Genomic DNA, 25,469 nt, shown 5'->3' with positions numbered 1-25,469 from the left:
AGTATCTTTACTGATGATCTGGATGAGGACACTGCAACCTTCCTGATGATGGACTCAGATGACACCAAGCTGGGGGCAGGTGTGCAGATGTTGGAGGGCAGAAGGGCTCTGCAGAGGGACCTTGACAGGCTGGACACATGGCCAGAGTCCAACAGGATGGCATTCAACAAGGCCAAGTACCAGGGGCTGCACTTTGGCCACAGCAACCCCAGGCAGAGCTACAGGCTGGGGACAGAGTGGCTGAGAGCAGCCAGGCAGAAAGGGACCTGGGGGTGCTGGTTGACAGCAGCTGAACATGAGCCAGCAATGTGCCCAGGTAGTCATGAAGGCCAATGGCATCCTGGCCTGGATCAGGAACAGTGTGGCCAGCAGGAGCAGGGAAGTCATTCTGCCCTGTGCTCAGCACTGGTTAGGCCACACCTTGAGTCCTGTGTTCTGGGCTCCTCAATTTAAGAAGGACATTGAGATGCTGGAAGGTGTCCAGAGAAGGGCAACAATGCTGGGGAGAGGCTGAGGGAGCTGGGGGTGTTTAGCCTGGAGAAGAGGAGGCTCAGGGCAGACCTTCTTGCTCTCTCCAACTGCCTGAAGGGAGGCTGCAGACAGCTGGGGGTTGGTCTCTTCTCCCAGGCAACCAGCACCAGAACAAGAGGACACAGTCTCAAGCTGCACCAGGGGAGGTTTAGGCTCCAGGTGAGGAGAAAGTTCTTCCCAGAGTAATTTGCCTTTGGAATGTGCTGCCCAGGGAGGTGGTGGAGTCCCTGTCCCTGGAGGTGTTCAAGAAAGGCTTGGATGTGGCACTTGGAGCCATGGGTTGGTTGTCAGGAGGTGTTAGGTCATAGGTTGGACTTGATGATCTCTGAGGTCTTTTCCAACCTGGGTGATTCTCTAGTAAGCACAGTGCCCAGCAGTGCTCACCAGCTTGGAGGCTTGAGCTGAAATCTTTGTTGGTGACATGGGCAGTGGCATTGAGTGCACCCTTAGCAGGTTTGCTAGCAGCACCAAGCTGTGTGGTGCTGCTGACAGCTGGAGGGAAGGGATCCATCCTGAGGCACCTGGATAGGTGAGCCCATGACAGCCTCTTGAGGTTCTTGCCCATGAGGGTGGTGAGAGACTGGCACAGGTTGCCCAGGGAGGTGGTGGAAGCCTCCTGCCTGGAGGATTTTCAGGCCAGGCTGGCTGTGGCTGTGAGCAACCTGCTGTGGTGTGAGGTGTCCCTGGGCATGGCAGGGGGGTTAGAACTGGAAGCTCCTTGAGGTCTCTTCCAACCCTGACAATTCTATGCTTGTATGATTTCCCAGCCCAGCCAGACCTCCCCTTCCACACTTGACCTTGCTCTGGCAGGGGGTTGGACTTGATGGTTCACAAAGGTCCCTTCCAACTCCTACCCATCCTGTGAGTCTGTGAAACCCTGGCCAGGGGCAGAGCTGCCATGGCAGGTGCCCCATCACCCACTCAGAGATGCTGGTGTGATTGTTCCAATGAGCTGCTTCAGAGCTGAGGCTTGCTCCTCCAAAAGCTGGTTCCTCTCCTCAGTGCTCCTCTGCTTCAGCTCAGCTGCCTGCAGGGCTGCTGCAAACCTCCTGTTCTCCTCCTGCAGGTCTTCAATCAGCAGTTTGTTCCTGGAGAGCTGGGCCTACAACAGAGACAGGAGCCTTAAAGGTTCAGCACCCCCAGGCAGGCTTCCCAGCCAGGCAGGCACATGCAGCACTCAGCTGGGCATCTCTGAGCTGAGCCACCCTCTCTGCCAGCACAGCCTCAGCACTCCTCAGGCTGTGCTCCAGTCCCTCTGCCTGCTCCACAGCTGCCTGCAGCAGGCAACAAAGCCTAAGGTTGGGTCTCCTCAGCACTCAGCTGGCCCCTGGGAAGCTGGACCATGCATTTCACCAGGGCTCCACTCCCAGAAGGAGAAGAGGAGGGAGCAGGGGAGGTGGTGCAGGATGCAGGGAGCAGTGGGGCAAGAGGCTACAGAGCAACACAAGTTTCCTTAGGCCAGCACTGATTGGTTTGAAGAGGAGGCAGAGCAAACAGCAATGTTTCCTCTAAAACCAAGCCCAGGGCCTCCCCTTCTCAGCCACCTCTGGAAGAGCCCAGGGAGAGACAGAGCTTCCTTGGCTGCAGTTTCCTTTTTAATTTCTTAGGTTACAATGTGCTCCACCTCTGCCCAGGCCACTTAAATCCATCCTGAAACAAAGGAGAAGCCTCACAAAAGCCCAACACCCACTGCCCTAGAGAGAAAACCACCTCCCTCCAGGCTGTACTTAGCACAGAGGGCTCAAACCCTCTTGCCCCAGCCTGAGCCAACCCAGAGGGTCTCCCTGGGTCACTCCTGCCCTTCTAGCCACAAGGTGTCTGCTCTGGGGGAGGTGGATTGGAGTGGGGAGGGGCTCCTGCTTGGGTGCAGGGCAGTGGCTGGGGTCAGAGAATTGTCAAGGTTAGAAGGGACCTCAAGGAGCAGCCAGCTCCAACCCCCTGCCATGGCCAGGGACAGCTCACACTGCAGCAGGTTGCTCACAGCCACCTCCAGCCTGGCCTGAAGAACCTCCAGGCAGGAGGCTTCCACCACCTCCCTGGGCAGCCTGTGCCAGGCTCTCACCACCCTCAGGGGCAACAACTTCTTCCTGACATCCAATCTGACTCTCCCCACTTCTAGTTTTGCTCCATTCCCCCCAGTCCTATCACTCCCTGACACCCTCAAAAGTCCCTCCCCAGCTTGCTTGGAGCCCCCTTCAGATCCTGCAAGGCCACAAGAAGGTCTCCTGGGAGCCTTCTCCTCTCCAGACTGCACAACCCCAACTCTCTCAGGCTGTCTCCAGAGCAGAGCAGCTCCAGCCCTCTGCTCACCCTCCTGGCCCTTCTCTGGACCCCTTCCAGCACCTCCAGACCCTTCTTGCATCCTTCTGCTCATGAAGAGTGAACACTGCAGCTCCAGTTGAAGGTCAAGCACCAATTGTTTTTTCATGGGGGCTCTTGCTACCCAGCATCACCTGCCCCAGTCTCTGGTGGCTTCAACCACAGCTGCCTTCCAGGCTGTCAGCATTCCCTCCCTGCTCCCCTGAGCCTGGTTCCTGCAGTTCCCTGCTTACCTGAGTCCTGACCAGCTGCCTGTGTGCCTGCTGAGCCTGCTGGCTTAGGTCTTCCTGGAGGTGCTGAGCCTTGCACTGTTCCTCCCTCAAGCTGTTCTGAAGCTGCTCAAACTGTTTCTTTGGCACCATGTTGTTCATCTGGGCCTTGGCCTGCTGCAACTGCAGGGCATGCTGAGTCTGGGCTAGGCTCAGGCTTGCTTTGGCTTCAGAGAGCTGGAACAGAGGAAGGCCAAGAGCTGGTCACAGCTTTGTGCCAGCAATGAGACAGGCCCAGGGCGTGCTGCAGGTGAGGGGAGAGGTTAGAAAGCTCCCTCAGCCCTCACCTTGGCTCTCACCCCAGCATGGCCACAGCAGAGCAGCAGGATCACAGGAGTGGCACTTGCTGGGCAGCCTAGAGAGCCAGGAGCACCCAGAGCTGCAGGAGAACACACTGGGAGCCCTTGTGGAGAGATGCTCCCTTTGCCCAGCAGCAAGAGCTGCTAAAGGGATCCTCTGGGAGGGAGTCCTAGCACCAAGGGCCAGAAGGGCAGGAGGCAGAGGGGCCTGCTCACCTGGGATTGGCCTTAAGCCACATCCCAGGCAAGCTGGGTTTCAACCCCTGCCTGTACTGCACATCCTCTGCTTCCTACCACCAGCAAAGGGCAAAACTGCTTAGCACCAGAAGCAGGTCTGGCCCAGCACTGCCCTAGGGCTACCCAGGAGTGGCTGGCATGGGCAAGCTGTACTCTGGAAGCCAGTGTCTGAGCCCATGCTAGAAGGCAGCACAGGGATATTAACACCTCTGGAGGTTTCTCACATTGCCTTTGCTCTAGCCTAGGGCTCCTTGTTCCCCTGCTCTCATCACCTTGTTGCCCTCCCCTCACACATGGCCTCCCTAGCCTGACCCTGCCACTGCTGCCAGCTGAGCCCTGGGGAACCACAGCTCCTGGCACTCCTCTGTGAGCCACCTCCACTCAGCCTCCAGCTCCCTGAGCCAGCCAGCCTGCACAGGACAAGGACAGAGGGGACACTGCTGGGGCAACTACCAGCAAGAACCTGTCCCAGGCTGCACCTGAGTTGGCCTCAGACACAGCTGGGCCAGGAGGCCAAGTCCTTTGTCCCCCACCAAAGGGGAAGAGGAAAGTCCTTTCTTCCCAGGGAAGGCATCCAGCACAGCCCCAGCAAGGCAATACCAACAGCACAGGTGCCACTCAGCAGCCTGCCACCAAGTGAGTGACACTCACCTCCTCCTGCAAGGCCCTGAGCTGCTGGTGGAGCAGCTGCACCTCCCTCCTCCATGCTGCATGCTGCTGGGGCTGCTCCAGCTTTGTGGCCACCTCTGCTCTCTGCAGCCACTCAGCCTCTGCAGGCCTCTGGCTCTGCAGCTGGGCAGTGGCAGGGCCAGCCTCGTGCCCAGCAGCCTCACTGCCCAGCTGCCACATCTTGACATTCAGCTGGGAGACCTCCACCTTGCTCTCCTCACTCTGGGGAAGGTTGAGGGGAAAAAGAATCAACAATTGACCCACAGAGACTTGGGCTGGGAAGAGAGGCAAGAGGGAACTAACCTGTCCCACACTGGGGTTCCCACTCAGGAACACTGCTGTCACTGCAGGGCCTTGGAGGCACTCAGGACAAGGGCCCTCACCTCCCAGAGCCCAGTGGCCAAGTTCAAACAGCATTCCCAGGCAGAGAGAGCCCTGGGGCCATTGGAGCTCAGCCTGGCTGTGTCCCTGTGCAGCCTGCTCTAGCTGGAGGTGTCCCTGCTGCCTGCAGGGGGGTTGCCCAGGATGCCCTTGGAGGCTCCCTCCTAGCACAAAGCAACCTCTGAAGCTGTGAAAGTGCCCAACCAGCACAGCCCCTCCCCAAAGCAGGCAATGGGCAGCAGGTTTGGGGCTGAAGGCTAATGGAAGCTGAAGCCAGCACAGCCCAGCAAAGGTCACCCTGCTGTGGCTGATGGCCCTGAAGACATGCCCAAGGAACAGGCTGTGGTTCCCAGCCATGAGACAAATCCCAGGGACAAGGTGAAGAAAGAACTAACAGCCTCCAACCCTTGTCCAAGCAAGACCCACACAAACACCTTGCAAGGTGACAAAGACTTCCACAAAGCCTTTGCCAGCCACAGAGGGCTGCAAACCCTCCTGCCAGCTAAGGTGGGCACAGGCAGTGACCCCAGCCTGACCAAGCTCCCCAGAGCAGATGCTCCATCAGCCATGCTGTAAGCAAGGTGCTTGCCCAAGCAGCCCTGACAAGAAGTCAGGACACCTCCCTCCCCCCACCCCCTCACCTTGGTTTCCAGCTCCACCTTCAGCTCCTGCAGCTGCTCCTGGAACTGCTCCACTGGGGGTGATGTCTCTGTGCACACAGGAGTTGGAAGCAGAGGGCTGGGAGAGCAGCAGGCTGGTACAGACACAGCTACAAGGCAGGCCAGGCCTGCTGCTTCTGCTCAGGGTGGCTGCAGCTTGCTCCAGCCCAGTCCCTTCAATCCCAGCTGAGGGAGAGCCCCCCTCAATGTGGCAACCAGTCCCAGGACTGGAACATCCCTTTGGGGCCAGAAATTCAGCCTGAGCCTCCCAAGCTGCAGCTGGGGGCTGCTAACTCTTCAAGACAGCTTCCTCAACACCCTCAGCCATGAAAATCTGTCTGTGCCCTCCCCAGCTAGCCCACAGGTCACCATCACCAGCTTTGGAGCTGGCAGAGCCTCCTTCCCTCAGTCTCACCTCCCTCCTCACTACCCATCACCTCCCTTCTTCCCAATCCCAGCACTGGCAGCAACAGCTCAGGCCCCACAGGCCAGCCCACACTGCCAGGCAAGCTCAGGAGGGGAACCTCACTGCTGAGAAGATGGAGAGGCAGCAAACCCTCCTGCATTTTACCTGCTGCTGGCAGCTCCCTCCCAGCCCTGCTCTCCTGCAGCCTCTGCAGCTCCCTGTGCAGCACTCCATTCTGCTCCCACAGCACCTGAAGCACACAGACTGCTCAGGAGGCAGCTACAAAGGTCCCCAGGGCTGAGGAGAGCCAAGCACTTGGGGCTCCCAGCAGCCATGTGAACTCAGAGCCCCCTCACCAGCACTCAGTGTGGAAGGCTGGGGGAGGGGGATTTGTCCTTCCAGAGGAAGGAAGAGCAGGGATGAGAGGTTTGGGAAGAGCCACAGAGGAAATACAAGGCCAGATTACCTTGTCCACCACCATCAGGCACTAGAGAATGAAGAGCCACAAGCAACTGCATGCACAAATGAGTGTCTGTTCAGCAGCTTTGCTGATGATTCCAAACTGGCTGAGACCCCTGAAGGCTGTGAGGCCATGCAGAGACTTGGGCAGGCTGAGAGCTGGGCACAGAGGAACCTGCTGAGGCTCAGCAAGGATCAGTGCAGAGTCCTGCAGCTGGGGAGGAAGAATAAACTGCAGCAGGACAGGTTGGGAGGGGATCTGCTGGGGAGAGTGCAAGGGAGGGCTGCAAGGCTGCTGAAGGGCCTGGAGCACTGCCTGGGGAGGAGAGGCTGAGAGCCCTGGGGCTGTTCAGTCTGGAGAGAAAAGACCCCCTCAGAGGCCAGCATGAGAGCCTGCCCCATCTCAGGGGGCAGAAGGAAAGTGGAACAACATCTCCTGGTCATGGCTTCAAATTCAAATTAGGGTGATCATGGGATCACAGAACTGGCAGGGCTGGGAGGGACCTCAAGGAGCAGCCAGCTCCAACCCCCTGCCATGGGCAGGGACACCTCACACTGCAGCAGGTTGCTCACAGCCACAGCCAGCCTGGCCTGAAAAACCTCCAGGCAGGAGGCTTCCACCACCTCCCTGGGCAGCCTGTGCCAGGCTCTCACCACCCTCATGGGCAACAACTTCTTCCTGACATCCAATCTGAATCTCCCCACTTCTACTTTTGCTCCATTCCCCCCAGCCCTATCACTCCCTGACACCCTCACAAGTCCCTCCCCAGCTTTCTTGGAGCCCCCTGCAGATCCTGCAAGGCCACAAGAAGGTCTCCTGGGAGCCTTCTCCTCTCCAGACTGCACAACCCCAACTCTCTCAGGCTGTCTCCAGAGCAGAGCAGCTCCAGCCCTCTGCTCACCCTCGTGGCCCTGGGCACCTTCCAGCACCTCCAGATCCTTCCTGTCAGAGAGGCTCCAGAGCTGGACACAGAGCTCCAGGTTGCCTGCTTAGGCAGCAGGGATTGGACTCAGCAATCTCCAACCTTTTAATACCCTGTGACTCTCAGGGACAGCTCTGAGGCAGCTCAGTGAGAGGAAAAACTGCAGCACTAAGCATCTCCTACCCTCTGGTGCCACCTGGAGCAGTGCTGTGCTGGTTACATCTTCTGCACCCATGAAATGCTTTGACTCCAAAGGGTAAGGAGATCTCCCAGCACCACAGCACATTACAGGCTGGAAGGGACCTCCAGAGATCATCCAGGCCAGAGCAGGGGCACCCAGGGTAGTCTGCACAGGAACACAGCCAGGTGGGGATGGAAAGGCTCCAGAGAAGGAGACTCCACAACCTCTCTGGGCAGCCTGCTCCAGGCCTCCAGCAGCCTCACACCAAACAACTTTCTCCTCATGCTGAGGTGAAACCTTCTGTGTTCAAGCTTGTAGCTGTTCCTTGGCTTGTTGTTGTGCACCACCCAAAAGAGCTTGGCCCCCTCCACTTGACCCCCAGCCCTCAGCTATTGATAGACATTGATCAGATCCCTCTCAGCCTTCTCCTCTCCAGACTGAACAGCCCCAGGGCTCTCAGCCTCTCTTCACAGCAGAGATGCTCAAGTCCCCTAATCATCCTCATGGCTCTCTGTAGGACTCTCTCCAGCAGGTCTCTGTCTCTCCTGAACTGGGGAGCCCAGAACTGGACACAGCCTTCCAGGTGTGATCTCAGCAGAGTGGAGCAGAGGGGGAGCAGAACCTCCCCAGCCCTGCTGGCCACACTCCTCTTGCTGCACCCCAGGATGCCCTTGGCCCTCTTGGCCCCCAGGGCACACTGCTGTCCATGCAGAACTTGCTGCCCACCAGCACTCCAAGGTCTTTCTCCCTGGAACTGCTCCCCAGCAGGGCAGCCCCTATCCTGTGCTGGTGCCAGTTGTTGTTCCTTGCCAGATGCAGGAGCCTGCACTTGTCCTTAGTGAGCTCCATGAGGTTTGCCTGCAGCCAGCCCTCAGCCTGATCAGATTTGCTAAGTTACTGTCACCTGCTCAGCAGTGTTCCCAAGCCACCAGCAGCACCTGGAACCTTGGAAATGAGTCAAAACCACAGCACTTGGGAGCCAAGGCACAGAGCACCCAGCAGCTCACCACATGCAAGAGACACAAGTCACTTACAAATGAGAGAAGGGAAGCAGAGGCTCTGCTCATGCCCCAGGGAGCCCAAAGCTCTGGGCAGGAGCAGAGCTACCTGCAGGAAGTGCAACACACACACCCCCAGGTACCTGTCCAGGCTCACCTTGACTCTCTAGCAGTGCTCAGCAGCAAGGAGTTTTGTAGGGATTGTTAAAGCAGAGGCAAGAAGGAAGGAGAGAAAACCAAAAGAATTTAGTTGCCAATAGCTTCCAAAGAAGAGTTTTCTCCTTCAGCTCAAGCAGAAGTGCACCAGAGGCCAGGGTGGGCTCTCCTTAAGCACAGAGCCACATGGCTTCCAAAAATAACAGCCATGAGGTGGTAGGAAGGGAAGAATTTAGGACCCACCCAGATTCCCTCCTCCCTGCTATCCCAGGAACCAAACCACTCTTTACTGAGGGTACAGCTGCCTCCTGCCAAGACTGAGCAGGGCAAGAGGCATCACAGAATGGCTCAGGTTGGAAGGGACCTCAGAGCTCATCTGCTCCAACCTTCCTGCCATGGGCAGGGACACCTCTCAACTAGACTTGGCTGTTCAAGGTCTTACCCAGCCTGGCCTTGAACACCTCCATGGAGGAGGCAGCCACAGCCTCCCTGGGCAGCCTGCTCCAGAGCCTCACCACCCTCCTACTGAAGAACTTCTCCCTCAGCTCCAGGCTAACCCTGCTCTCCCTCAGCTTCAAACCATTCCCCCTTGGCCTGTTGCTAAAAAGTCCCTCTGCAGCCTTCCCCTTGGATCCCTCCAGGCACTGGAAGGCTCCTGAGGTCCCCCCAGAATCTTCTGCTCTCCAGGCCGAACACCCCCAGCTCCCTCAGCAGCAGAGGGCCACCCCTCTGTGCACTCTGGTGAGGGCTGCCCCCTTGCCCTCCCCCCCCAGGGGGAGGTGCCCAGCGCCTGGGAGCTGCCCAAGAGCAGGGGTGGGCAGCTGCCCGCCGGTACCTGGCACTGCCGCTCGTACTCCCGCACCAGCTCCGCGAAGCAGGCGCTCCGCTCCCCGAGCGCCAGGCTGCCGCGCTGCTCCCGGCGCCGCTGCACAGGCACAGACAGGCACAGCGCGGTCAGGGCTCCGCGGCTCGCCCGAGGGCTCGGCGGCTCCCCCGAGGGCTCCGCGGCTCGCCCGAGGGCTCGGCGGCTCCCCCGAGGGCTCCGCGGCTCCCCCGAGGGCTCCGCGGCTCCCCCGAGGGCTCCGCGGCTCGCCCGAGGGCTCCGCGGCTCCCCCGAGGGCTCCGCGGCTCGCCCGAGGGCTCGGCGGCTCCCCCGAGGGCTCCGCGGCTCGCCCGAGGGCTCGGCGGCTCCCCCGAGGGCTCCGCGGCTCCCCCGAGGGCTCCGCGGCTCCCCCGAGGGCTCCGCGGCTCGCCCGAGCCACAGACGCCAGGGAGAGCTCCCAGCGACCCCTGCGGCTGGGTCAGATGCGGAGCAGAGTAGAGTAGAACGGAGCAGAGGGGCAGGGAGCGGAGGGGCAGGGAGCGGAGGGGCAGGGAGCAGACCAGGTTGGAAGAGACCTCAGAGATCACTGAGTCCAACCTATCACCCAACACCACCTAATCAACTAACCCATGGCACCAAGCACCCTATCAAGTCTCCTCCTGAACACCTCCAGGGATGGGGACTCCACCACCTCCCTGGGCAGCACATTCCCAGGGCCAATCTCTCTTGCTGGGAAGAATTTCTTCCTAACCTCCAGCCTAAACCTCCCCTGGCACAGCTTGAGACTGTGTGCTCTTGTTCTGCTGCTGGTTGCCTGGCAGAAGAGACCAACCCCTTCCTGGCTGCAACCTCCCTTCAGGGAGTTGTAGACAGCAAGAAGGTCTCCCCTGAGCCTCCTCTTCTCCAGGCTGAACACCCCCAGCTCCCTCAGCCTCTCCTCACAGGGCTGTGCTCCAGACCCCTCCCCAGCTTTGTTGCCCTTCTCTGGACACCTTCCAGCAGCTCAACCTCTTTCTTGAACTGAGGAGCCCAGAACTGAACACAGGACTCAAGGTGTGGCCTAACCAGTGCTGAGTACAGGGCAGAATGACCTCCCTGCTCCTGCTGGCCACACTGTCCCTGATCCAGGCCAGGATGCCATTGGCCCTCTTGGCTGCCTGGGCACACTGCTGGCTCATGTTCAGCCTACTATCAACCAGCACCCCCAGGTCCCTCTCTGCCTGGCTGCTCTCAGCCACTCTGACCCCAGCCTGTAGCACTGCCTGGGGTTGCTGTGGCCAAAGTGCAGCACCTGGCACTTGGATGTGTTCAATCTCCTGCCCTTGGCCTCTGCCCATCTGCCCAGCCCCCTCTGCAGAGCTCTCCCACCCTCTAACAGACCAACTCCTGCCCCCAGCTTGGTGTCATCTGCAAACTTCCTGATGATGGACTCAATGCCCTCATCCAGATCATCAATAAGGATATTGAACAGGCTGGGGCCCAGCACTGAAGGAGGAGGGAAAACAGAGTTCTGGCAGGTGTGAGAGACACCAAACTACAGGCAGGTTGGCTCCCTTGGATCACAGACTCTCTTCCTTCCCCAGAGCCTTTGGAGCAGGAGCCTCCCTGGAGGGCAAGCCACCCAAACCAAGCCTTTATTTCAGTCCTTGTGAAAAAGAGAGCTTTGCTTCTCTGGAAACCAAACTCCAAAGCCTTGGAAGGCTGCAGGATGGTAGAATTTGCTGCAAACCTTCCTCACTGCTTTGCTGTTTGGGTTTTGTGGGGTTTTTCCCCCCCCAACTTTGAGAGGTCTAAATTAAATGCCAGCATTTTTTTCTTTCCAGGTGGTCACTGCTGAGCAGCAGAGTTCAAAGAGGGGGAGGCCAGAAGAAGCAACCCCAAATCCCACAAGATTTAACAGAAGAGGGTCAATCTTTTGCTGAGCTCCTGTGCAGCTCCTACTTAAGTGCAACAGAGGAAGTTACCTTGTCCTTCACCAGCCAGCTGAGTTCTCTCTGCAGCTCCAACACCAGCTGCTCAGAGGCTGCCAGTTTCTCAGCCATCTCTGTGACCTTGTTTTGCAGCTCTGAGTTCTCCTGCAGACATAGGGGAGAAGATCCTCTTGATGTTGTGGCTCTTCACCTTGCAGGACAGCTTCATGAGCCACATAAGGGACAGCACAGCTCCCAGGAGAGCTCATCCCTCCAAAGGACAGACACAGGAGTGCCAGACAGCCCCACAGGCTCAGCTCTACCTTTGGCTTCACAAAACTGTGGCATCATTCACAGCCAACAAAGGCACTGAGTCCTGAGCCATCTTAACATCATAGAATTGTCAGGGTTGGAAGGGACCTCAAGGAGCATCCAGTTCCAAACCCCTGCCATGGGCAGGGACACCTCACACTACAGCAGGTTGCTCACAGCCACATCCAGCCTGGCCTGAAAAACCTCCAGGGATCTTCATCTGTATTTCTAAGCTGAACAGCACTGGGAAAATCCCAGGCATGCAGACATCATAAGAGCAAGGGCAGGGTCCTGCACCTGGGCTGGAACAATCCTCACTGTCAGTACAGGCTGGGGGTGGAGGTGATAGAAAGCAGCCCTGAGGAAAAGGACTTGAGGGGCAGACAGGGGAGAAGCTGGACAGGAGCAGTGTGAGCCTGCAGCACAGAAGGCAAATCACATCCTGGGCTGCATCCAAAGCAGCACTGCCAGCAGAGCCAGAGAGCTGACTCTGACACTTGGCTCTGGTCAGACTTCACCTGGAGTACTGTGTGCAGCTATGGAGCCCTCAATATAGGAAGGACATGGAGCTGATGGAGAGGCTCCAGAAGAGGGGCATGAAAATGATCAGGGAGTTGGAGCACCTCTGCTATGAGGACAGGCTGAGGGAGCTGGGGGTGTTCAGCCTGGGGAAGAGGAGGCTCTGGGGAGACCTTAGAGCAGTCTGTCAGTACCTGAAGGGGGTTTCAAGAAGGATGGGGAGAGACTGTTTGCAAAGGCCTGCAGGGACAGGACCAGAGGCAATGGCTTGAAACTAGAGAAGGGAAGATGGATATTGGATAACAGGAAGTGGTTCTTCACTGTGAGAGTGCTGGAACACTGCAACAGGTTGCCCAGGGAGGTGGTTGAGGCCTAATCCCTATAGGTATTCAAGGTGAGGCTGGACAGGGCTCTGGGCAACCTGATCTAGTTGGGGGTGTCCCTGCTGACTGCAGAGGAGCTGAACTGGATGAGTTTTGGAGGTGCCTTCTGGCCTGGACCATTCCATGATCTCTGCCTTGGGCATGGTCCCTGGCAGAGTTTTAGCCTCAGCCACCAAGTGTTCAGGTGTCACCAAGAGCCAAACCCCTCCCAGAAGGCAGCATGGGGATTTAATCATGTCATGGCAAGGGAACAAGCTCTGCATTCAGATCAGTAGTATGGAGGTAGCTGATGATTTCTCTGCATAAAACCTCTGTCTTTTCCCAGAAAGACCAACACAAACTACCCATGCTTGTCACCACCTCTGAAGAAATGCAGCTTTTGACCTCAGGTCAGTTCCCCTTACCTTCATTGTGTGGTTCAGCCTCCCCTGCAGGCTGGCCTCTTTGCCCTGGAGGAACTGTGCCTCAGCCTCCAGCTTCACCTGGTGACTGACTGCTTCCTGCAAAAGCTGCTCTTTTGCCTCTAGTTCTGCCTGAAAATCCCTGGGGGGGGAAACCCAACACGGTTGAGGCACCTAGAATGTGTTCTCAGATGGCCAAAAGGTGCAGACCCCACAGCCCCCCAGAAAGCAAGAGGTGAGGCTGCTGGGTCCATAATGTGCCAGGAGGGATCTTCAGGGACTCCTCTGCCACTGACACAACGGCAGAACAAGCAGGAGGTTCTTAAAGGGATAGCAAGGTAGGAAGGAGAGACTGGAGGCACCCCCAGGAAGAGCATTTTCCCTGCCCCACCAAAACAAGGCCTCCTACTTGAGCCTGCTCTGGGTGTGCTCAAGAGCCACGTGCTGCTCGTCCACCGCCCTGCCGAGCCGCAGGCAGCGCCTCTCCGCTCTCTCCAAGTCCAGCCTTGCCTTGTCCCTCTCACTGGCCACCTTCCTCACTTGGATCCTGCAGGCAGAGAGAGCAGTGCATCAAGGGGTGCCTCAGGCACCCACAGAAGGGCCCTCCCCACAGGGAGCAGCCCCTTACCTGAGGCGCAGCAGTTTGTACCCCCAGGAGGCGAGGGCTGCATCCTGGAGCCCGCCCCGGTCATCCGCAGCCGCAGGCAGCGCTGCCAGCCTCACCTGCTCCTGCATGCTGCTCCTCAGCCCCTGCAAGGACAGCACAGCTGGGGACCACTTCCTCCCTCTTCTGACAGCTCCAGCAGGTTGCTCGCAGCCACAGCCAGCCTGGCTGCAAACACCTCCAGGCAGGAGGCTTCCACCACCTCCCTGGGCAGCCTGTGCCAGTGTCTCACCACCCTCATGGCAGAGAACGTCTTCCTCACATCCAATCTGAACCTCCCCACTTCTATCCTATCTCTGTACACCATTGAGAGAGGTCTGGCTCCATCCCCACGACCCCCACCCACCACTGATGAGATCCCCCCGGTCAGGCTGCTCTTCACCAGGCTAAGCAGCCCCAAGCCTCTCAACATCTCCTCTAGAAGGTCTTCTAATCTCCTCATCCTCTTTGGACTCCCTCCAAAACGTCCTTGTCTCTCCTTTAGTGTGGAGCCCGGTGCCAGCTCTCTCCGCAAGGACTTTCAGGCCCTACAGCCTCACACGAGCAAAGAGGCCGCGCGGGCAGCAGCCCGCAGCGCGGGCAGCAAGCCGGCAGGCGGAGCCCAGCGCGGGCAGCACACCTGCAGGCCGCAGGCCAGAGCGGCGTCCGTAGGTGCTCCATGCAGGGACGCGAACGGCGCCGGCCCGGCCGGCCCGGCCCGGCCCCGCCCCCCCCGGGCCCGCCCCGCCCCGCCCCGCCCCGCCCCGCGCTCGCCGCGCATGCGCGCGACCCCTCCGCCGCCCCGCTCTTGCGCTCACCGCGCGCGCGCACGCCCCGTCCGCTCGCTGCCGCCCATGCGCACGCCTCCCCTTGCCTCCCTCTGCGCATGCGCGCACCCCCCCCCCCCATCCGGGCCTCTTCCCGCCCTCTGCCCCCGCGCATGCGCGCTGCGCTGGCGTTGCTCGGCGGCGGAGCGGGTGCGTGAGGCCGCGCGGCGGAGGGCCTTGGGCTTTAGCCATGTCAGGCTCGGCGGGATCCGGCGGGGCGACCGGCTCGGCGCGCAAGCGGCTGATGAAGGAGGAGGACATGACGAAAGTAGAGTTCGAGACGAGCGAAGAGGTGGATGTGACGCCCACCTTCGACACCATGGGGCTGCGGGAGGACCTGCTGCGCGGCATCTATGCCTACGGTGCGCGGCCGGGCGGCGGCGGGGCGGGAGACGGGGCCCGGGGGGGCGGAGGGGCGCGAGGGGGTTGCCGACGGCGGTGAGCGGGTGCGGGGCGGCGCGGGTAGGCCGCGGCCCGTGGGGTTCCGCGCGGCCGCGGCTGACGGTGACGGCTGCCCTCCGCAGGTTTCGAGAAGCCCTCGGCCATCCAGCAGAGAGCCATCAAGCAGATCATCAAGGGGAGAGACGTGATCGCCCAGTGAGTGGGGGGCGCCTGCGGGCGGTGGGGAGCGGGGCCATGCCCGGAGAAGGCTGCGGGCCCCGCGGGGTGTGGGCTGCCCTGAGGCGGCTGCGGGACCGAGCTCGGTCGTGCTCGCTGCCCTGTGGAGCTGGAAGCGAGGCTGGTTGTCAGCCTGGGATGCTGCATGGCAGGGTTGGAATCACAGGATTGTCAGGCTTGGAAGGGACCTCAACGATCAGTCAGTTCCAACCCACCTGGGCATGGCCACGGGTAGGGACACCTCACACTAGGCCATGCTGCACAGCCACAAATGCAGTAGTTGTAAAGTCATGGCTGTCATGATTCTGATAGTGGGGAATCTAAATATATCTATCTGTTTATCTATACACACACACATTGTGTGCTTCAAACCACTGCCTCCTCCCTGGAGGCGTTCAAGGCCAGGCTGGATGAGGCCTTGAGCAACCTGGGCTAGTGTGAGGTGTCCCTGCCCATGGCAGGGGGTTGGAACTGGATGATCTTGAAGGACCCTTCCAACCCAACCCACTCCATCAGTCTCTGAAATAAGCTGTGTGACAAGTGGCAGGAGGGTGCAATGCCAGCCTCCCAAGGAGCAAACCCGCCACTGGTGCTGACACTGCACCCCTCAGAGCTGTTTGTCTGCAGGTTGTGCTGTGATCAGAACAAACCTCTGTCAGCTGCACTGTTGGCAGTGCTGCCTCCTTTCCAAGGAAGGAGCAGCAGAGAGATGAGATGCACTGAGGTGGGCTTGTGCAGGGTGCTCAGCAAGCATCTGCTTTGCAGGTCACAGTCAGGAACAGGAAAGACAGCAACGTTCTCCATCTCTGTTCTGCAGTGTCTGGATATCCAGGTAAGTTTCATACCATGTGCCACAAGCTCTTTTTCACTGAATTCTTACAGCTTTTGCTTTTAGAGTGGCCAAATGAAGCTCTCTGTTGAAATTGTGTCATCATGAGCAGTGAACCCAAGGCAAGTTTCTGACTGACAGGTTCACCAGAGGCAGTTTTAACTGTTAAACCCAACCTGGCAAGATGGCTTCAGGTCCAAATCTTGTCATTCTGAAGTTGGCTTCAACAGCTCACCTTTGTCAGCTGTTAGAGGCCTAAACTAATCTCTCAGCAGGCAAAACTGTTCTCAAACAGTCCCAAGAGCATCAGCAGCCTTGTCTGAACAGTTGGCACTCATTGCACAGAACCAAACTGAGATCTGTTATCTGACAAGGTTTGGGTTTTGTTCTACCCAGGGGCATTGTGTCCATCCAGTTGTTAAGTGTGGTTTGAGTCCTCGAAACCAATGCAGGCTGGGGGTGGTGAGATGGAAAGCAGCCCTGAAGAGAAGGACTTGGGGGTGCTGGGTGTGGGGAGAAGGTGGACAGGAGCCAGCAATGGGCACTGGCAGCACAGGAGGCCAAGGGCAGCCTGGGCTGCATCCAAAGCAGTGTGGCCAGAGCTGGAGAGAGGGGATCCTGCCCCTCTGCTCTGGGGAGACCTCACCTGCAGGGCTGTGTCCAGCTCTGGGGCCCCCAACACATGAGAGACCTGGAGCTGATGGAGAGGGTGCAGAGGAGGCCACAAAGATGCTCAGAGGGCTGCAGAACCTCTGCCATGGGGACAGGCTGGGAGGGCTGGGGCTGTGCAGCCTGGAGAGGAGAAGGCTCCAGGGAGACCTCAGAGCTGCAGTTCAGGATCTGCAGGGGAGCTGCAGGCAGGCTGGGGAGGGACTGTTCAGAAGGGCTTGGAGTGCTAGGCCCAGGGGCAAGGGTTTGAAAGTGGAGCAGGGCAGCTTGAGGTTAGCCCTCAGGAGGAAGTTGTGCCCAAGAGAGTGGGGAGACACTGGCACAGGCTGCCCAGGGCTGGGCTTGAGGCCCCATGCCTGGAGCCATTGCAGCTCAGCCTGGCTGTGTCCCTGTGCAGCCTGCTCTAGCTGGAGGTGTCCCTGCTGGGTGCAGGGGGGTTGCACAAGAGGCCCTTGGAGGCTAACCTGTTGCAGTGTGAATGTGTAGATGCTGTTGAATAAAATTATGATTTCCTGTGGGCCAGAGCCCTCTGGAACAAAAGTTCTTCCCCAGATATTGCAAGGCCACAAGAAGGTCTCCTGGGAGCCTTCTCCTCTCCAGACTGCACAACCCCAACTCTCTCAGGCTGTCTCCAGAGCAGAGCAGCTCCAGCCCTCTGCTCATCCCTGTGCTCCTTCTCTGGACCCCTTCCAGCACCTCCAGATCCTTCCTGGAAGAGAGGCTCCAGAGCTGGACACAGAGCTCCAGGTGGGGTCTCAGCAGAGTGGAGCAGAGGGGCAGAATCCCCTCCCTGGCCCTGCTGGCCACACTTCTCTTGCTGCAGCCCAGGCTCTGCTTGGCTCTCTGGGCTGCAAGTGCTCCCTGCTGGCTCCTGCTGAGCTTCTCCTCCCCCAGCACCCCCAAGGCCTTTTCTCCAGGGCTGCTCTCCAGCCAGTGCCTGCCCAGCCTATACTGGTGCTGAGTCCTTCTGTTGTGCCAGATGGGAGCAGTGTGTGGTCCCTGCTGTGGTGTTCCTTGTGATGAGCTGACTGCCTCTTCCCATCAGGTCCGTGAGACCCAGGCGCTGATCTTGGCACCCACTCGGGAGCTGGCTGTGCAGATTCAGAAGGTAAGAGCATTCCAATTGCTGCCTGCCAGGCCTGGGGCAGCTTCTGCTCTGTGTTTCTGTTCCCAGCATAGCTCAAAGCAGAGCTTTGGCCTTTTCTTTCTGTTCCTGAAGGGAGTGAGAAATTCTGATCAGGGCCTGGTGATTGCTCACTCTCATTACATCCATTCTTGCCAGGCTGGTTAGCTGGCTGAGGTTTCACACATTTAGAATAGAATAGAATAAACCAGCTAAAGTAGCTAAACCCTTAAGGACAGCACTTCTAAAGCAGTTATGGTCCCTGGAGAACCAAGTTCCCTCTGCATCAGACCTGCTGCTGAGGAGGGACCAAGTTCCCTCTGCATCAGACCTGCTGCTGAGGAGGGACCAAGTTCCCTCTGCAACAGACCTGCTGCTGAGGAGGGACCAAGTTCCCTCTGCATCAGACCTGCTGCTGAGGAGGGACCAAGTTCCCTCTGCATCAGACCTGCTGCTGAGGAGGGACCAAGTTCCCTCTGCATCAGACCTGCTGCTGAGGAGGGACCAAGTTCCCTCTGCAACAGACCTGCTGCTGAGGAGGGACCAAGTTCCCTCTGCATCAGACCTGCTGCTGAGGAGGGACCAAGTTCCCTCTGCATCAGACCTGCTGCTGAGGAGGGACCAAGTTCCCTCTGCAACAGACCTGCTGCTGAGGAGGGACCAAGTTCCCTCTGCATCAGACCTGCTGCTGAGGAGGTTTGGGCAAGAGGCATGAAAAAAGCATCCCTCCGACTGCTTGTGCTTGGGTCCCTCTAGGGAATGGCTGTGCAGAGCTGCATCCCTTCACACACAGGAGCTTGGTGAGAGCTGAGTTAAGCTGTTCCTTGGTGTCCTCACAGGGCCTTCTTGCTCTGGGAGACTACATGAACGTGCAGTGCCACGCCTGCATCGGGGGCACCAACGTGGGCGAGGACATCCGGAAGCTGGATTACGGGCAGCACGTCGTGGCTGGCACCCCAGGCCGAGTCTTTGGTAAGGGGATGGAGGAGGCTGCCTCCCCTCCAGCTTCAGCCCTGGCTGCAGCTTCCTGCAGCTTCAGTTTGAGGTAGCACAAGAATGGTATTGGTCCTCTCGAGGAGAAGGCTGAGAGGGATCTGATCAATGTCTGTCAATAGCTGAGGGCTGGGGGTCGAGAGGGAGAGGACAGGGACAGGCTCTGCTCACTGTGCCCTGTGACAGGACTAGGGGCAATGGATGGAAACTCCAGCACAGGAGGTTCCACCTCAACATGAGGAGGAACTCCTTCCCTGTGAGGCTCCCAGAGGCCTGGAGCAGGCTGCCCAGAGAGGTTGTGGAGTCTCCTCTGGAGCCTTTCCAGCCCTGTCTGGCTGCGTTCCTGTGTGACCTGTGCTGGATTCTGTGGCCCTGCTCTGGCAGGGGGCTTGGACTCCAAGCTCTCCAGAGGTCCCTTCCAACCCCTAACATCCTGTGAGCCTGTGACAAACAGCTGCTGTTTTTCTGCTGCAGTGTGAAGGGCTTCCACAAGCCACATGCTTCTTCAGACAGGATGCAGCTTTGCCCAGTCTGAGGATGAAGAGTTCATGCAGTGTTTGGCACTTCTCACATCCTCCCCCAGCTGCTGTTGAGAGCCTGGGCCTCCATCCTGTGTAGTTAGCAAACAGCCTGACACACTTTGGAGTCTCAGAGCTTCCCTGCACTCAGTGCTTCCTTAGCCCAGCTGCACAGCCCTCCCCCTCGCTCACAGTGGGCATGCAGTGGCTCTTGGATGTGTCTTCTTGTCACCACACACCAGTCTGTTAGCAACAGGAGAAGTGTGTCTGTCCCTCCTCCACCAAAAAGCCCTGGCAGCAAAGTCAGAGCTTTATGGAATGGTTTGGGTTGGAAGAGACCTCACAGGGAAACCTTTGCAGACATGATCCGTCGGCGGAGCCTGAGGACTCGTGCCATCAAAATGCTGGTTCTGGATGAAGCAGATGAAATGCTCAACAAAGGTACAAAACACACCAAAACCAACACCTGCCTGCCTTTTACACCCTTTCTTTTCACCTCTTTGAGGTTCCAGGGTGGAGTTACCAATTCTTGACTGCTTCCTCTCTTCTTAATCCTCCCAAACCCACTGCAATGTGGCCTATGGCCACATTGCAGTGGGTTTGGGAGGATTAAGAAGAGCTGAGGCCCTGGCAGCCACACTGCAGTGGGCTTGGGAGGATTAAGAGCTGAGGCCATGGCAGCCACACTGCAGTGGGCTTGGGAGGATTAAGAGCTGAGGCTCTGGCAGCCACACTGCAGTGGGCTTGGGAGGATTAAGAGCTGAGGCCCTGGCAGCCACACTGCAGTGGTCTTGGGAGGATTAAGAGCTGAGGCTCTGGCAGCCACACTGCAGTGGGCTTGGGAGGGTTAAGAGCTGAGGCCATGGCAGCCACACTGCAGTGGGCTTGGGAGGATTAAGAGCTGAGGCTCTGGCAGCCACACTGCAGTGGGCTTGGGAGGATTAAGAGCTGAGGCCCTGGCAGCCACACTGCAGTGGTCTTGGGAGGATTAAGAGCTGAGGCTCTGGCAGCCACACTGCAGTGGGCTTGGGAGGGTTAAGAGCTGAGGCCATGGCAGCCACACTGCAGTGGGCTTGGGAGGATTAAGAGCTGAGGCTCTGGCAGCCACACTGCAGTGGGCTTGGGAGGATTAAGAGCTGAGGCCCTGGCAGCCACACTGCAGTGGTCTTGGGAGGATTAAGAGCTGAGGCTCTGGCAGCCACACTGCAGTGGGCTTGGGAGGGTTAAGAGCTGAGGCCATGGCAGCCACACTGCAGTGGGCTTGGGAGGATTAAGAGCTGAGGCTCTGGCAGCCACACTGCAGTGGGCTTGGGAGGATTAAGAAGAGCTGAGGCTCTGGCAGCCACACTGCAGTGGGCTTGGGAGGGTTAAGAGCTGAGGCCCTGGCAGCCACACTGCAGTGGGCTTGGGAGGATTAAGAAGAGCTGAGGCTCTGGCAGCCACACTGCAGTGGGCTTGGGAGGATTAAGAGCTGAGGCCATGGCAGCCACACTGCAGTGGGCTTGGGAAGATTAAGAGCTGAGGCCCTGGCAGCCACACTGCAGTGGGCTTGGGAGGGTTAAGAGCTGAGGCTCTGGCAGCCACACTGCAGTGGGCTTGGGAGGATTAAGAGCTGAGGCCATGGCAGCCACACTGCAGTGGGCTTGGGAGCCCTGTGTGACACTGCCTTTGAGTTCCTGATCCCCTCCATTGATCTCATCACTGAATTCCAGCAGGGGATTTGGGAGAAGGGGTTTGCTAACTGCTCTGTGCTCTTGGGTTTGCCTTTTTTTCCCCCCCTCCCCAGGTTTTAAGGAGCAGATTTATGATGTGTATAGATACCTGCCTCCAGCTACCCAGGTGGTTCTGATCAGTGCCACCTTGCCTCATGAAATCCTGGAGATGACCAACAAGTTCATGACAGACCCCATTCGCATCTTGGTGAAGCGGTGAGTTGAGTTCTCCTCGGCATGAGCTCCTGCAGTGGGGCCAGCCCTCAGCAGGTCACTGGATGAACTGGTCTGGACAGGTAGTTTGCCCATGACACCAAGCTGTGTGGTGCTGCTGACAGGCTGGAGGGAAGGGATCCAGCCAGAGGGACCTGGACAGGCTGCAGAGCTGGGCCCAAGGAGGTTCAACAAGGCCAAGGGCAAGGTCCTGCAGCTGGCTCAGGGCAATCCCACGCACTGCTATAGGCTGGGCAGGGACTGGCTTGAGAGCAGCCCTGGAGAAAAGGCCTTGGGGGTGCTGGGGGATGAGAAGCCCAAGAGGAGCCAGCAGGGAGCACTTGCAGCCCAGAGAGCCAAGCAGAGCCTGGGCTGCAGCAAGAGAAGTGTGGCCAGCAGGGCCAGGGAGGGGATTCTGCCCCTCTGCTCCACTCTGCTGAGACCCCACCTGGAGCTCTGGGGCCAGCTCTGGAGCCTCTCTTCCAGGAAGGTGCTGAGGGCTATGGTTTAGCCCCAGACATGGTAGACTTAGCTAATGGTTGGACTGGATTATGTGGAAGATGTTTTCCAACCAAAATAATCTATGGTTCTACTTGTGTAGGCCTGCTCTGTTAATGTGCTGTCTTAGGGCAAGCCAAAAGCTTTGGCTGTACAGATCCTGGATGTTCTTGGAGGCTGTGGCTGGTAGTGGTACAGGTCCTCATCCCTGAAACTCAGCAGAAGCCAAGGGGAGTAAGTGTAGGCAGCCTGAGAGGAGGAGCCTCCTCCTGCCTGATCTCTTACACTGCCTCCTTTACCATTCTCCAGCCTCTGTTGTCAAGAAGCTTGATGAGAACAGAAATGTTTCCCTTTGAAGCTGGCTGTGTGGAACAGAGGGAGTGCCTCAGGTCTAGTCTCTGCTGCATGGGTCACACTCCAGGCCCTGCTTAGAGGAGGCCTCCCCAGGGACTTTAGTACAACTCGTGGGGGGGCACCCCCAGCCCCTCTGACTGCCTTCACCTCCTTGTGGTGGGGTACAGCTCTTCTTCTTCCCTACAGTGATGAGTTGACCCTGGAAGGCATCAAGCAGTTTTTTGTGGCTGTGGAGAGGGAAGAATGGAAGTTTGACACCTTGTGTGACCTCTACGACACCCTCACCATCACCCAGGCTGTCATCTTCTGCAACACCAAGAGAAAGGTACACAGCAGCCAGCAGGGCAGCATGGACTGACTGGGGGGAGCACTAGGACACAGCCACCTAAGAGCTCTGGTGGTGCCCCTGTTTGGGAACTCTAGCCTGGAGAGCCCTCCCCCATGGGAGCTGGAGCTGTTCAGCCTGGGGAAGAGAACGCTCCAGGGAGACCTTAGAGCAGCCTTCTGGTACCTGAAGGAGGCTACAGGAGAGCTGGGGAGGGCTTATAGTGCCAGGAGGAGAGGGAATGGACTGAAGCTTGAGGAGGGCAGATTGAGACTGGAGATGAGGAAGAAATTCTTGGCAGGGAGGGTGGGGAGGCTCTGGCACAGGCTGCCCAGGGAGGCTGTGGCTGCCTCCTCCCTGGAGGTGCTCAAAGCCAGGCTGGATGAGGCCAGGTATCCCTGCCCATGGCAGGGGCTTGGAACTGGATGATCTTGGAGGTGCCTTCCAACCTAAACCATTCTCTGACCCTGTGGACAGAGGTTGAACACTGGGATGTGCCCAGCTTAAAGGCCTGCCTGCAGGCAGAGCAGGAGGTGCCCTTTCTGGGGGGCTGCTCAGGCAGCACTGGGCCTGTTCTGCCCGTTGCTGTTTACAAGCCTGAATGAATGCCTTGGATTCCTTCCCTTCCAGGGCTCCTGGGAGCCCTCCCCTGCCCTGCAGGCAGTGCTCTGGAAGGGTGGTTTGCTCCTTTTAGCTCCAGAACGCCTGGTGGTGGCTCAGGCCTTGCCCCCAGCTGTGTGCCCAGGCGTTCCCCCCCGGGGCAGCCGGAGCCTGGGCAGAGCCCTAACGCAGGCTGCCTGGCTGTGTGCTTAGGTAGACTGGCTCACAGAGAAGATGAGAGAAGCCAACTTCACGGTGTCCTCCATGCACGGGGACATGCCCCAGAAGGAGAGGGAATCCATCATGAAGGAGTTCAGATCCGGCGCAAGGTAAACGCCTCCCAGCGGTGCTGCTTGCAGCCTCGCCGCTCTGCTGGGAGGGAGGAGCCAGCCTCGGGGAGGTCTCTGAGGAGGAGCCCCAGTTCCCATCCATCCCCCGGTGCTGTGGCAGGGCTGGGAGGAGCAGGGGTGGTCGTGCTCAGTGTGCTGCGCGGTGCTGAAGAGGGAGGGAGTTCCTGTGTTAGAACAAGCCAGGAGAGACCAGGGCCCTGTCCTCTGCTTTAACCCCCTGGGTGCAGCACCCTCTTGCCACTGGGTTAAAGCTCTCTTGGCACTGTCTGTGCTCACTGGAGCTTGGTGCTGCTGCACAGGACAGCTTCCCTCCGTGCTGCCAGTGTGCTGTGGGCAGGGAGAAGCACAGACCTGCAGGAGCTGCCCCGTGCTGGGGACTGCCTCTTCCCAGCTCCCACACCCCCCTGCTAACCCTCTCCTCCTCTTCGCAGCCGAGTCCTTATTTCAACAGACGTTTGGGCTCGGGGCCTGGACGTGCCTCAGGTGTCCCTGATCATTAACTACGACCTCCCCAACAACAGAGAGCTCTACATCCACAGGTAGGCCTGGCCCGGGGGCAGGGCAGGGCAGGCGGCTGGCCCTTCCCCGCGGCAGCTCCGCTCCGCGCCCGGTGTGCCTCCGCACCCGGTGTGCCTCCGCACCCGGTGCGCCTCCCGCGGCTCCCCTCCCTGCCTCCCGCGGCTCCGCGCCCGGTGCGCCTCCCGCGGCTCCGCACCCGGCTCCCCTCCCTGCCTCCCGCGGCTCCATCCCCCGTGCGCCTCCCGCGGCTCCGCGCCCGGTGTGCCTCCGCGCCCGGTGCGGCTCCCGCGGCTCCGCGCCCGGTGCGCCTCCCGCGGCTCCCCTCCCTGCCTCCCGCGGCTCCGCGCCCGGTATGCCTCCGCGCCCGGTGTGCCTCCCGCGGCTCCATCCCCGGTGCGCCTCCCGCGGCTCCGCACCCGGCTCCCCTCCCTGCCTCCCACGGCTCCATCCCCCGTGCGCCTCCCGCGGCTCCCCTCCCTGCCTCCCGCAGCTCCATCCCCCGTGCGCCTCCCGCGGCTCCGTGCCCGGTGCGCCTCCCGCGGCTCCGTGCCCGGTGCGCCTCCCGCGGCTCCCCTCCCTGCCTCCCGCGGCTCCGCGCCCGGTGCACCTCCCGCGGCTCCGCGCCCGGTGCGCCTCCCGCGGCTCCCCTCCCTGCCTCCCGCGGCTCCGTCCCCCGTGCGCCTCCCGCGGCTCCGTGCCCGGTGCACCTCCCGCGGCTCCCCTCCCTGCCTCCCGCGGCTCCGTGCCCGGTGCACCTCCCGCGGCTTCCCTCCCTGCCTCCCGCGGCTCCAGTCCCTGCCTGCCGCCCCTAGGATCGGCCGCTCGGGCCGGTACGGCCGCAAGGGGGTCGCCATCAACTTCGTGAAGAACGACGACATCCGCATCCTGCGGGACATCGAGCAGTACTACTCCACCCAGATCGACGAGATGCCCATGAACGGTGAGCCCGCGGGCGCCCCCCGCTGCTGCCTCCCGGCACCGCACCCTGCCCCGGCCTGGCTGCTCTCCCCTTCAGCCAGCAGACCGAGTGAGGGGCTTCTGCCCTTCTGCTCTGCTGAGAACCCACCTGCGGGGCTGCAAGGATGTGGACCTGATGGAGAGGGACCAGAGGAGGGCCACAAAAATAATCAGAGGGCTGGAGAACCTCAGCTGTGGGGAGAGGCTGATGGAGCTGGGGGTGTTCAGCCTGGAGAAGAGGCCCTGGGGTGACCTAATCACAGCCTGCCAGTACCTGAAGGGGGCTACAGGAAGGCTGCAGAGGGACTATCCCCAAAGGCCTGCAGGGACAGGGGGCAGTGGCTTCAAACTAGAGCAGAGCAGATTGAAATGGGAGGTGAGGAACAAGTTCTGCACCGGGAGGCTGCTGGAACACTGCAGCAGGTTGCCCCGGGGAGGTGGTTGGGGCCCCATCCCGTGAGCTATTCAAGATGAGGCTGGACAGGGCTTTGAGCAACCTGATCCAGTGGAGGATGTCCCTGCTGAGTGCAGGAGGGTTGGGCTGGATGAGCTTTGGAGGTCCCTTCCAGCCCAGAGCATTGTGTGAGTCTGTGAAGGAGCTGGGAGCAGCAGCAGGTGTGCTCACCTGGCAGGCTGTGGCTGTCAGCACCCTCGTGGTGCATACTTACATTCTCTCCTTTTCTCTCCTTCCAGTTGCTGATCTTATCTGAAGGCCCAGGCCCAGCAGGGAGCTGCAGTCACAGTTTGGTAGCCTCCATAACTCTCTTTTAGCCCTAGGCCTTCTTTTCACCTTGCTGGTGCTTGAGTGGAGCTGCTCTTGGGAGCTCGTGTAAATAATGACTTTTACTGCCCCTCCCCCCCACACCATGTGTTTTTCAATTAAAAA

General features: G+C 59.4%; 2 protein-coding genes across 2 annotated transcripts; one reads left to right on the top strand and one right to left on the bottom strand.

Moving 5' to 3' along the window:
* Positions 1–1,404: 1,404 nt before the first annotated feature.
* On the bottom strand, positions 1,405–14,334 carry LOC128899066 (ninein-like protein). The gene is made up of 11 exons (XM_054177202.1): positions 14,310–14,334; positions 14,039–14,118; positions 13,464–13,585; positions 13,245–13,382; positions 12,839–12,977; positions 11,275–11,385; positions 5,936–6,020; positions 5,347–5,414; positions 4,307–4,408; positions 3,084–3,296; positions 1,405–1,633 (listed from the first exon to the last, which is right to left on the bottom strand). The coding sequence occupies exons 1-11, from the start codon at positions 14,332–14,334 to the stop codon at positions 1,445–1,447; spliced, it is 1,272 nt and encodes a 423-aa protein (XP_054033177.1). The 3' UTR covers positions 1,405–1,444.
* Positions 14,335–14,480: 146 nt separating this feature from the next.
* Positions 14,481–25,469, top strand: EIF4A3 (eukaryotic translation initiation factor 4A3). The gene is made up of 12 exons (XM_054177297.1): positions 14,481–14,667; positions 14,830–14,902; positions 15,689–15,755; positions 17,467–17,529; positions 18,384–18,516; positions 19,416–19,496; positions 20,842–20,983; positions 22,019–22,157; positions 22,971–23,086; positions 23,539–23,646; positions 24,439–24,566; positions 25,277–25,469. Exons 1-12 carry the CDS (start codon positions 14,496–14,498, stop codon positions 25,291–25,293), a joined length of 1,239 nt encoding a protein of 412 aa, XP_054033272.1. The 5' UTR covers positions 14,481–14,495; the 3' UTR covers positions 25,294–25,469.

This window comes from Dryobates pubescens, chromosome 39 (genome assembly GCF_014839835.1).
Source record: "Dryobates pubescens isolate bDryPub1 chromosome 39, bDryPub1.pri, whole genome shotgun sequence".
In the NCBI taxonomy this organism is placed as follows: domain Eukaryota; kingdom Metazoa; phylum Chordata; class Aves; order Piciformes; family Picidae; genus Dryobates; species Dryobates pubescens.
The sequence above is the reverse complement of the archived record's forward strand: the minus strand, read 5'-3'. Positions and strand labels throughout refer to the sequence as shown.